Here is a 12,077-nt window from a genome sequence, read left to right on the forward strand (position 1 = left end):
GTGTCTTCAGTTCAAACAATGCCATGAAAATCACGTGATTACCAATGCACAACCAGCCATTTCCATCATTTCCTGTAGTTTGCCATGTTCAACACTACCTGAAGGAAACACTGATGGAGGTAATGAGAGAGCATGTACTCTTGTTCCACATCCCTGTCTACTGAATAATACCACCACTGACTGAACTGGCCATATGAATGACTGGGTGGTGACAGAATTACCTGTTTGACCTCATCCTCATGAACCTACCCTTTGCAAGTATATTGATCTATGAAAGTACTGGCAGGAGTAATCACCGCACCATCGCTGTGAAAACAAAATCTCATCTTCACAGTTACACACTCCTCCATCTTCATCAGGCTTGGAAACTAATCCTACCTTAATGGTGCGTGTAAAAGAGTGATCCAAGAACAGCAGCAGGCATACCTTAGAATGAGGCAAAGGGCACCAATACAGGGTTGTTTGTGCCAAACACCAAAAACAGCAAAATGTGGACACAGACCCAATCAGAACAGAAACATTGATAGCACTTCCACATCCAAATGGGCATAGCAGTGGGCAATCAGGAAATCCTGTTTGCTGATGAATAACATAAAGGTTATGTCACACCATCCTTCACCTTTGGGTTCCCTGAACTAACTGATAGTTTCCATTTACTCTCCACCCTTTCTGAATCCATGTCTCGTTTTGGGAAAGGAGATTTAGACAGATTAAATGAATTAAATGACCTCCATCATAACAGCTGTTCTGTATGCTTGGCGCTGAAAGAAAACAGCTTAACAATTTGTATCAAGCCTCATCTAACCAACTCGTTCCTTGGTCCACCTTCAGAGAAATTGGAAAAAGCACTTTTGCAAAAGACGCAAATATCCAGAACACCAGGAAGTACTATTGTACTCCGAGTTGTGCAATGTTTAGGACGCTGTGATTTAACTTCTCTAAAATTAAAATGGTTTTACCACTAATGAGAGTGCCTTCAGTTACAAAATTTGAGAAGGTATCCAGGGCAGGCTTTTGACCCTATATTTCTTACCACGGCTTCCATCACCCCTCCTAAACTCTCCCATTTGCGGTGGTGTTTCCATTCCTGTGGCTGCTATTGTGTAAAGGTTTTCTATATAGCAACATCTACTTTGAATTTCTATAGTTACTTTAATACAGAAAAGTGTCCCAGAGCTATTTACATAGTTGTAATCAGGCAAAAATGAATGTTGACCCAATGCAACAGTTAAATGAGGGGGCAGTTAAAGAGGTGGGTTTGAAGGAGAGTTTTCAAACAGAAGTGGGAGATTCGAGAGACTTAGACAGCTGAACAGATGGCTGCCACTGATAGAACAAAGGGAATGGGAGATAAACGGAGACCAAAGTTGAAGGAATATGTGGTGGGATTCTCTGTTTGCCGACGCCAAAATCGTGAAACGCGATTGGGCGGAAAATAGGTTCCAACCCCAAAGTCATGGCGGATGCCGATTTGATGTCATTCGCTGTTCTCCGTCACCTCGATAGTGGCTCAACGTATACCGGAACGCATGTAGAGTAAACACTGTTTGCATATCATTAGCTGCCCATCCCGGTATTCTCCTGGGGCCTCCACGATTCTCTTTCACCGATGGGTCGAGTTTCCGACGGCGGGTTCGCTTGTGCTTTTAAAAATTGTGAAACCGGCGTGGTGGCTGCTGAGGGAGTATGGAAAGTGTCCAAAATCGCCATAGATGTGCCGCTGGATGGGGGGCTTCTGCCAGGGCCAGGGCAGTAGCGGGGGCTGGCCAGGAGGTGGGTTGTGGGGTCGGGCTGGACAGTCACAGAACACAATTGCCGCAGCCAGGAAGGCGGCCATGCAGCTGCGCACATCACTGACTTCTCACTGTGACCTTAGGGCCACGGGTCGTATAGGTGTCCCCCCCCGGGCCACTCCCCTAGGTGCCCTCTGGCCCCAGCTGACCCATCAACTGTATGGGCGTGCTCCAGCACAACCAGTGCTATCTTGTTGGCTGGGATGAGTGTGTGTGTGGGGAGTATAATGTGTACATGTGGCTGCAGCTTGTCAGCCTCCCGAGTGTCAATTGCGAAACCGGCAAATCCAGCACCGTTCTCATTAGAATTGAATGTGTTCCACATAGCACCGCTGCTGGCCCCTTAACGGTAGCAGAATCGGCCCAGGTGTGGCGCCAGTTTTGCTGTCGTGAATATCCACTAATTCTGCATTGGTGGCAACACTTAGTCTCGGAAACGGAGAATCCCGCCGATGGTGTTCAGAGAGCGGTGTAGGACAGGAGATGTTTACAGAAATGGGGAGAATCAAAACCATTGATGAATTTAAATATGAAGTAGAGAATTTTAAGTTAAGAGGCATGAGGGACCAGGAGACAATGTTAATCAACGAGCAGTAGATAGGATGGGTGAGCAGAAATTGCAGTGGGATAGGGTAAAAATTTTGGATTAACTCAATTTTGTGGAGGGTGGAAGATGGGAGAGTATGAAAACATTATAATAATCGATCCTGGCGGTAATAAAGATATAGATGGAAGTTTCAACAACAGCTAGCTTGAGGCAAGAGGAGAGAGACTGACAGTTTTGCAAAGTTGGAAGTACTCAACAATGTTTCCTTTAAAATCTAGTTGTTAGCTGCTCACCATTTCAATGCCTGACCCCCTTTTTGTGCAGCTGTACAAGCATGGCCTGCACATACCTCCCAGGCTGCTGTGTGGCCACGCACCTGAATGGGTACATTGATAGACAGTCCTTGTGATGGTGAGGGCACTGATCAAAAGCTCAGCTCAACGTCAAATAAGACAGCCAGGATGTGCACAATCTAGTTCACTCTGTGATAATAACTAATGAGGGAGCTGGAATGAAAGTGAAACTAGGGAATAAAGTTTGTGGGTGACATAAATATAGGGCCAAAGGTTGGAATGTTGAAAGTTTGAATGTAATGTTGCAATTTCAGGAGTCCAGGGATCAATACAGAAAGAACCAGATAGGAGATACACGAAAGTGGTCAGAGATGGCCTTGTTACTGATTGAGATAACGGGTGGCAAAGTGATCATGAATATACACAGAAGGGTTTATGTGGATGGAGAGGCAAAGGGAGGATAGAATTGCAGTGAAATGAGTGGAGAAAGAGCAAGGTGAGTAAGATGGCAAATGAAATTGCCAATGATGAGAAATAGCTACATTCAGGAGTTACAGAGGAGGGAGGCTGGCTGCCTGCCGAAAGCTTTATCAAGTCTCAGTTTGGCTGCTACAAAAGCATCTCTCTAAATTTTGATCCAGGTTAAGATCCAATTGATTGAACTCAGATAGCACTGACTGTGAACAGAGAGTGACCCATGAACCAGGGCATTGCAAATATTATTTGTGGAAGATGTATTTCTAATGGATGTTTTCAAATTCTCCTAGTTTAGGTGTTTGGTTTGGTTATGCTGAAATTTCACTAAAATGCAAGAACTGCTGACAAAAAATGAAGTGCTGGTGCAGTGTTTTCATGCTGATACATTTTACTTTTAGGTAAAAATACAAGACATAGAGTTCTTTGTAAATCTCGGAGACTGGCCTTTAGAAAAGAGAAAAACTACTGAGAAACTTCACCCTATTTTCTCCTGGTGTGGGTCAGATAATACAAAAGATATTGTGATGCCAACATATGACATTACTGATTCAGTTCTAGAAACTATGGGACGGTAAGATGTTATTTACAATCACATTACTTAGAATTAACTAGAATTGACAAATGCATAAATAATCAAAAGCAAAATATTGCAGACGCTGGAGATTTGGAATAAAAACAGAAAATGCTGGGAAAACTCAGCAAGTCGTCTGGCAGCAGCTGTGGAGAGAAAAACAGAGTTAACGTTTCAAGTCGAACATGACCCTTCTTCGGAACGTTGGAAAGGGTTCCAAAGAAGAGTCATATCGGATTTGAAACATCAACTCGGTTTCTTTTTAAAATTCCATAGAAACGCTACAGTGCCATTTGGCCCATTGCATCTGTACCGACACTCTGGAAAAAGTACCCTGCCTTGGCCCACTCCCCTGTCTGATCCCTGTAACCCCACCTAATCTGCACATCTTTGGACTGTGGGAGGAAACCAAAGCACCAGGAGGACACACTGTGCACCGTGCCGCCTCACAGGCGCTGCCAAGCCGACTGAAGTTTCTTGCCCTTTCTGTTTTTACAATGTAAAAATAACTATCCAGTGGTCAATGTGTTAAGACAAATTGTATTAATCAATAATACCTCAGTGCTTCATCATCCGCCTAACCTTGGTGCCGATAAACAAAGGCTTGATGCTGCCAGTGCGGTACGTGTGCAGTTGTAAATGCTGCCACCATCAGTTTAGGAGGCAATGTACAGCAGGGTACATGGTGCGATCATAACAATCTGGAATTGCAAATATTACAGCATCAAGTTAACACCTTTCACTAAAGGGAAGCAGTTTCTTTATAATGCTTGCAATTGCAGCCTCCCTGCAGTTTTTGAATCTCCTGCTCTGGAGCCTCTTCCCCTTAATCCAGGTCTGTCACCGGCGGCAAACTGTGGAGCTGCAAACAGAATAGCGGCCGTTAGAAGCCTCTCCTCCATCACCATCCCCACCTTGGATACTGTTGGTGGCCACCTCCCATCCAGCCATGCCAGGGATTTAGAAAATGAGTTCATATCTTCAGGATCTGAGTAAGTTCCAGCCAGCACTGTGTACACACACAGGCGGGTATCAGTGGCCATCTTAGGTTGGCAGGAGTCACTGTGACAAGCAAATACAACTTGTATACAAGATGGTGGTAGAAATATAAATGATTATTTCTGACAAAAGCGACATGCTGTTGAAATTTTTTGTACTCACCAGAACAGATTTGCAAGAATACCAAGTCTAAATGGAACAGCAATTTATACTGCATGAGAAAAGGGTGCTAATTGGTTGGAAAGAGGACTCTGATTGGTAGAGACATTGCCATTGAGATTGCACCACGGAACAGTTAACTCCAAAACATTTATTTAAATTCAAACCAGGCAGATTGACTCTGATCGGTCAAAGCATTGCCATGAGGAATGAACGACGGAATAGCTGTTCCCCAAGCTCTTGTTTAGCTAAAAAGACACAATGCATGGACATACTCTTTCTGTTTACAAAGAACAGGACATTGAGTTTGAATATATGTAGCTTTTAGCACATGCAAGTAAGCCAGCCTCACTGCGAGCCTGACTGTTGATCTTAAATTTTCTGTCAGTGTAATTCTTAGCAAACTAAAGTTGTTTAGCAACAATTGTCTAATTACGGAATTACGTGTAATGTTGGATCTATGTTCTGAGTTTTGCAGACACGATCTGGCTCAGTACCAGTTTGTTTTGTCAGCCATGTGCAAGTTCTGAGGACTTGTTGGACGTGGAAGGAGCATTCATAATGCGGTTCAACGGGCTGCTAATCAGCTCAAAAGGAAATGTGCGCGGGTCTGTGTGTGTGCGCGCGGTTCTGTGTGTGTGCGCGCGGTTCTGTGTGTGCGCGTGCGGTTCTGTGTGTGCGCGCGCGGTTCTGTGTGTGCGCGCGCGGGTCTGTGTGTGCGCGCGCGGGTCTGTGTGTGCGCGCGCGGGTCTGTGTGTGCGCGCGCGGGTCTGTGTGTGCGCGCGCGGGTCTGTGTGTGCGCGCGCGGGTCTGTGTGTGCGCGCGCGGGTCTGTGTGTGCGCGCGCGGGTCTGTGTGTGCGCGCGCGGGTCTGTGTGTGCGCGCGCGGGTCTGTGTGTGCGCGCGCGGGTCTGTGTGCGCGCGCGCGGGTCTGTGTGCGTGCGCGCGGGTCTGTGTGTGCGCGCGGGTCTGTGTGCGCGCGCGGGTCTGTGTGCGCGCGCGGGTCTGTGTGTGTGCGCGCGGGTCTGTGTGTGTGCGCGCGGGTCTGTGTGTGCGCGCGGGTCTGTGTGTGTGCGCGCGGGTCTGTGTGTGCGCGTGCGGGTCTGTGTGTGCGCGCGCGGGTCTGTGTGTGCGCGCGCGGGTCTGTGTGCGCGCGCGCGGGTCTGTGTGCGCGCGCGCGGGTCTGTGTGTGCGCGCGCGGGTCTGTGTGTGCGCGCGCGGGTCTGTGTGCGCGCGCGGGTCTGTGTGTGCGCGCGCGGGTCTGTGTGTGCGCGCGCGGGTCTGTGTGTGCGCGCGCGGGTCTGTGTGCGCGCGCGGGTCTGTGTGTGCGCGCGCGGGTCTGTGTGTGCGCGCGCGGGTCTGTGTGTGCGCGCGGGTCTGTGTGTGTGCGCGCGGGTCTGTGTGTGCGCGCGCGGGTCTGTGTGTGCGCGCGCGGGTCTGTGTGCGCGCGCGCGCGGGTCTGTGTGCGCGCGCGCGGGTCTGTGTGCGCGCGCGCGGGTCTGTGTGCGCGCGCGCGGGTCTGTGTGCGCGCGCGCGGGTCTGTGTGCGCGCGCGCGGGTCTGTGTGCGCGCGCGCGGGTCTGTGTGCGCGCGCGCGGGTCTGTGTGTGCGCACGCGCGGGTCTGTGTGCGCGCGCGCGGGTCTGTGTGCGCGCGCGCGGGTCTGTGTGCGCGCGCGCGGGTCTGTGTGTGTGCGCGTGCGGGTCTGTGTGTGTGCGCGCAGGTCTGTGTGTGCGCGCGCAGGTCTGTGTGTGTGGGTGTGCGCGGGTCTGTGTGTGTGTGTGTGTGCGCGCGGGTCTGTGTGTGTGTGTGTGTGTGTGCGCGGGTCTGTGTGTGCGCACGCGGGTCTGTTTAGCACATGCAAGTAAGCCAGCCTCACTACAAGCCTGACTGTTGATCTTAAATTTTCTGTCAGTGTAATTCTTAGCAAACTAAAGTTGTTTAGCAACAATTGTCTAATTACGGAATTACGTGTAATGTTGGATCTATGTTCTGAGTTTTGCAGGCACGATCTGGCTCAGTACCAGTTTGTTTTGTCAGCCATGTGCAAGTTCTGAGGACTTGTTGGACGTGGAAGGAGCATTCATAATGCGGTTCAACGGGCTGCTAATCAGCTCAAAAGGAAATGTGCGCGGGTCTGTGTGTGTGCGCGTGGGTCTGTGTGTGTGCGCGTGGGTCTGTGTGTGTGCGCGTGGGTCTGTGTGTGTGCACGCGCGGGTCTGTGTGTGAGCGCGCGGGTCTGTGTGTGAGCGCGCGGGTCTGTGTGTGTGTGCACGCGGGTCTGTGTGTGTGCGCGCGCGGGTCTGTGTGTGCGCGCGGGTCTGTGTGTGTGCTCGTGAGTGTGTGTGCGCGCGCGGGTCTGTGTGTGTGCGCGCTGGTCTGTGTGTGCGCGCGGGTCTGTGTGTGCGCGCGGGTCTGTGTGCGCGCCCGCGGGTCTGTGTGCGCGCCCGCGGGTCTGTGTGCGCGCCCGCGGGTCTGTGTGCGCGCGCGTGGGTCTGTGTGTGCGCGCGCGGGTCTGTGTGTGCGCGCGCGCGGGTCTGTGTGTGCGCGCGCGGGTCTGTGTGCGCGCGCGGGTCTGTGTGTGTGTGCGCACGCGGGTCTGTGTGTGTGCGCGCGCGGGTCTGTGTGTGCGCGCGTGGGTCTGTGTGTGCGCTCGTGAGTGTGTGTGCGCGCGCGGGTCTGTGTGTGTGCGCGCGGGTCTGTGTGTGCGCGCGCGCCCGCGGGTCTGTGTGCGCGCGCGGGTCTGTGTGCGCGCGCACGGGTCTGTGTGCGCGCGCGCGCGGGTCTGTGTGTGTGCGCGCGCGCGCGGGTCTGTGTGCGCGCGCGCGGGTCTGTGTGTGCGCGCGCGGGTCTGTGTGTGCGCGCGCGGGTCTGTGTGTGCGCGCGCGGGTCTGTGTGTGCGCGCGAGGGTCTGTGTGTGCGCGCGCGGGTCTGTGTGTGCGCGCGCGGGTCTGTGTGTGCGCGCGGGGGTCTGTGTGTGCGCGCGGGGGTCTGTGTGTGCGCGCGGGGGTCTGTGTGTGCGCGCGGGGGTCTGTGTGTGCGCGCGCGGGTCTGTGTGTGTGCGCGCGGGTCAGTGTGTGCGCGCGCGGGTCTGTGTGCGCGCAGGTCTGTGTGTGTGCACGCGTGTGTGTGTGTGTGCGCGCGGGTCTGTGTATGTGTGTGTGCGCGGGTCTGTGTGTGTGTGTGTGTGCGTGGGTCTGTGTGTGTGCGCGTGGGTCTGTGTGTGTGCGCGCGGGTGTGTGTGTGTGTGCGCGCGGGTCTGTGTGTGTGTGTGTGTGCGTGGGTCTGTGTGTGTGCGCGTGGGTCTGTGTGTGCGCGCGGGTGTGTGTGTGCGCGCGCGGGCCTGTGGGTGCGCGCGCGGGCCTGTGGGCGCGCGCGGGTCTGTGTGTGTGTGCGCGCGGGTCTGTGTGTGTGTGCGCGCGGGTCTGTGTGTGTGTGCGCGCGGGTCTGTGTGTGTGTGTGTGCGCGCGCGGGTCTGTGTGTGTGTGTGTGTGTGTGCGCGCGGGTCTGTGTGTGTGTGTGTGCGCGCGCGGGTCTGTTTAGCACATGCAAGTAAGCCAGCCTCACTACAAGCCTGACTGTTGATCTTAAATCTTCTGTCAGTGTAATTCTTAGCAAACTAAAGTTGTTTAGCAACAATTGTCTAATTACGGAATTACGTGTAATGTTGGATCTATGTTCTGAGTTTTGCATGCACGATCTGGCTCAGTACCAGTTTGTTTTGTCAGCCATGTGCAAGTTCTGAGGACTTGTTGGACGTGGAAGGAGCATTCATAATGCGGTTCAACGGGCTGCTAATCAGCTCAAAAGGAAATGTGCGCGGGTCTGTGTGCGCGCGCGTGGGTCTGTGTGTGCGCGCGTGGGTCTGTGTGTGCGCGCGTGGGTCTGTGTGTGCGCGCGTGGGTCTGTGTGTGCGCGCGCGGGTCTGTGTGTGCGCGCGTGGGTCTGTGTGTGCGCGCGCGGGTCTGTGTGTGCGCGCGCGGGTCTGTGTGTGCGCGCGCGCGGGTCTGTGTGTGCGCGCGCGGGTCTGTGTGTGCGCGCGCTCGGGTCTGTGTGCGCGTGCTCGGGTCTGTGCGCGCGCTCGGGTCTCTGTGCGCGCGCGGGTCTGTGTGCGCGCGCGCGGGTCTGTGCGCGCGGGTCTGTGTGTGTGTTTGTGCGCGCGGGTCTGTGTTTGTGCGCGCGGGTCTGTGTGTGTGTGCGCGCGCGGGTCTGTGTGTGCGTGCGCGGGTCTGTGTGCGTGCGCGGGTCTGTGTGTGCGCGCGGGTCTGTGTGTGTGTGCGCGCGCGGGTCTGTGTGTGCGTGCGCGGGTCTGTGTGCGTGCGCGGGTCTGTGTGCGCGCGCGTGGGTCTGTGTGTGCGTGCGCGCGCGGGTCTGTGCGCGTGTGCGCGGGTCTGTGCGTGCACGCGCGCGCGGGTCTGTGTGTGCATGTGCGTGTGTGCGCAGGTGTGTGTGTGTGTGTGCGCGCGCGAGTCTGTGTGCGCGCGGGTCTGTGTGTGTGTGTGTGCGCGCGGGTCTGTGTGTGTGTGTGTGCGCGCGGGTCTGTGTGTGCGCGCGCGGGTGTGTGTGTGCGCGGGTCTGTGTGAGTGTGTGCACGGGTTTGTGTGCGCGGGCCTGTGTTTGTGTGTGCGGGTCTGTGTGTGTGTGCGCGGGTCTGTGTGTGTGTGCGCGGGTCTGTGTGTGTGTGCGGGTCTGTGTGTGTGTGCGCGGGTCTGTGTGTGTGTGCGCGGGTCTGTGTGTGTGTGCGCGGGTCTGTGTGTGTGTGCGCGGGTCTGTGTGTGTGTGCGCGGGTCTGTGTGTGTGTGCGCGGGTCTGTGTGTGTGTGCGCGGGTCTGTGTGTGTGTGCGCGGGTCTGTGTGTGTGTGCGCGGGTCTGTGTGTGTGCGCGCGGGTCTGTGTGTGCGCGCGCGGGTCTGTGTGTGCGCGCGCGGGTCTGTGTGTGTGCGCGCGGGTCTGTGTGTGTGCGCGCGGGTCTGTGTGTGTGCGCGCGGGTCTGTGTGTGTGCGCGCGGGTCTGTGTGTGTGCGCGCGGGTCTGTGTGTGTGCGCGCAGGTCTGTGTGTGTGTGTGTGCGCGCGGGTCTTTGTGTGTGTGCGCGCGGGTCTGTGTGTGTGCGCGCGGGTCTGTGTGCGTGCGCGCGCGGGTCTGTGTGCGCGTGCACGCGGGTCTGTGTGTGCGCGCGGGTCTGTGTGTGTGCGCGGGTGTGTGAGTGTGTGCGCGCAGGTCTGTGTGTGTGCGCGCGGGTCTGTGTGTGTGTGCGCGCGGGTCTGTGTGTGCGCGGGTCTGTGTGTGTGTGTGTGCGCAGGTCTGTGTGTGCGCGCGCTGGTCTGTTTAGCACATGCAAGTAAGCCAGCCTCACTACAAGCCTGACTGTTGATCTTAAATCTTCTGTCAGTGTAATTCTTAGCAAACTAAAGTTGTTTAGCAACAATTGTCTAATTACGGAATTACGTGTAATGTTGGATCTATGTTCTGAGTTTTGCATGCACGATCTGGCTCAGTGCCAGTTTGCTTTGTCAGCCATGTGCAAGTTCTGAGGACTTGTTGGACGTGGAAGGAGCATTCATAATGCGGTTCAACGGCTGCTAATCAGCTCAAAAGGAAATGTGCGCGGGTCTGTGTGTGCGCGCGTGGGTCTGTGTGTGCGCGCGCGGGTCTGTGTGTGCGCGCGCGGGTTTGTGTGTGTGCGCGCGGGTCTGTGTGTGTGCACGTGGGTCTGTGTGTGCGCGCGCGGGTCTGTGTGTGCGCTCGGGTCTGTGTGCGCGTGCGGGTCCGTGTGCACGCGCACGGGTCTGTGTGCGCGCGCACGGGTCTGTGTGTGTGTGCGCGCGGGTCTGTGTGTGTGCGCGCGGGTCTGTGTGCGCGGGTCTGTGTGTGTGTGCGTGGGTCTGTGTGTGTGTGCGTGGGTCTGTGTGTGTGTGCGCGCGGGTGAGTGTGTGCGCGGGTCTGTGTGAGTGTGCGCGGGTCTGTGTGTGTGTGCGCGCGCGGGTCTGTGTGTGCGTGCGCGGGTCTGTGTGCGTGCGCGGGTCTGTGTGTGCGCGCGGGTCTGTGTGTGTGTGCGCGCGCGGGTCTGTGTGTGCGTGCGCGGGTCTGTGTGCGTGTGCGGGTCTGTGTGCGCGCGCGTGGGTCTGTGTGTGCGTGCGCGCGCGGGTGTGTGCGCGTGTGCGCGGGTCTGTGCGTGCACGCGCGCGCGGGTCTGTGTGTGCATGTGCGTGTGTGCGCAGGTGTGTGTGTGTGTGTGCGCGCGCGAGTCTGTGTGCGCGCGGGTCTGTGTGTGTGTGTGTGCGCGCGGGTCTGTGTGTGTGTGTGTGCGCGCGGGTCTGTGTGTGCGCGCGCGGGTGTGTGTGTGCGCGGGTCTGTGTGAGTGTGTGCACGGGTTTGTGTGCGCGGGCCTGTGTTTGTGTGTGCGGGTCTGTGTGTGTGTGCGCGGGTCTGTGTGTGTGTGCGCGGGTCTGTGTGTGTGTGCGGGTCTGTGTGTGTGTGCGCGGGTCTGTGTGTGTGTGCGCGGGTCTGTGTGTGTGTGCGCGGGTCTGTGTGTGTGTGCGCGGGTCTGTGTGTGTGTGCGCGGGTCTGTGTGTGTGTGCGCGGGTCTGTGTGTGTGTGCGCGGGTCTGTGTGTGTGTGCGCGGGTCTGTGTGTGTGTGCGCGGGTCTGTGTGTGTGCGCGCGGGTCTGTGTGTGTGCGCGCGGGTCTGTGTGTGTGCGCGCGGGTCTGTGTGTGTGCGCGCGGGTCTGTGTGTGTGCGCGCGGGTCTGTGTGTGTGCGCGCGGGTCTGTGTGTGTGCGCGCGGGTCTGTGTGTGTGCGCGCGGGTCTGTGTGTGTGCGCGCGGGTCTGTGTGTGTGCGCGCGGGTCTGTGTGTGTGCGCGCGGGTCTGTGTGTGTGCGCGCAGGTCTGTGTGTGTGTGTGTGCGCGCGGGTCTTTGTGTGTGTGCGCGCGGGTCTGTGTGTGTGCGCGCGGGTCTGTGTGCGTGCGCGCGCGGGTCTGTGTGCGCGTGCACGCGGGTCTGTGTGTGCGCGCGGGTCTGTGTGTGTGCGCGGGTGTGTGAGTGTGTGCGCGCAGGTCTGTGTGTGTGCGCGCGGGTCTGTGTGTGTGTGCGCGCGGGTCTGTGTGTGCGCGGGTCTGTGTGTGTGTGTGTGCGCAGGTCTGTGTGTGCGCGCGCTGGTCTGTTTAGCACATGCAAGTAAGCCAGCCTCACTACAAGCCTGACTGTTGATCTTAAATCTTCTGTCAGTGTAATTCTTAGCAAAC

General features: G+C 56.4%; 1 protein-coding gene across 3 annotated transcripts in view; it reads left to right on the forward strand.

Moving 5' to 3' along the window:
* The window catches only part of LOC140391640 (protein O-glucosyltransferase 2-like), a 133,596-nt gene that overhangs the window by 37,522 nt on the left and 83,997 nt on the right, over positions 1 to 12,077 (forward strand). For all 3 annotated transcript variants that reach the window (XM_072476330.1, XM_072476334.1, XM_072476329.1), the window contains exon 5: positions 3,509 to 3,681. In XM_072476330.1, coding sequence (XP_072332431.1) covers positions 3,509 to 3,681 — 173 coding nt within the window. The remainder of the gene's footprint in view (positions 1 to 3,508; positions 3,682 to 12,077) is intronic.

The sequence above is a fragment of the Scyliorhinus torazame genome, chromosome 15 (assembly GCF_047496885.1).
Source record: "Scyliorhinus torazame isolate Kashiwa2021f chromosome 15, sScyTor2.1, whole genome shotgun sequence".
Classification (NCBI taxonomy): domain Eukaryota; kingdom Metazoa; phylum Chordata; class Chondrichthyes; order Carcharhiniformes; family Scyliorhinidae; genus Scyliorhinus; species Scyliorhinus torazame.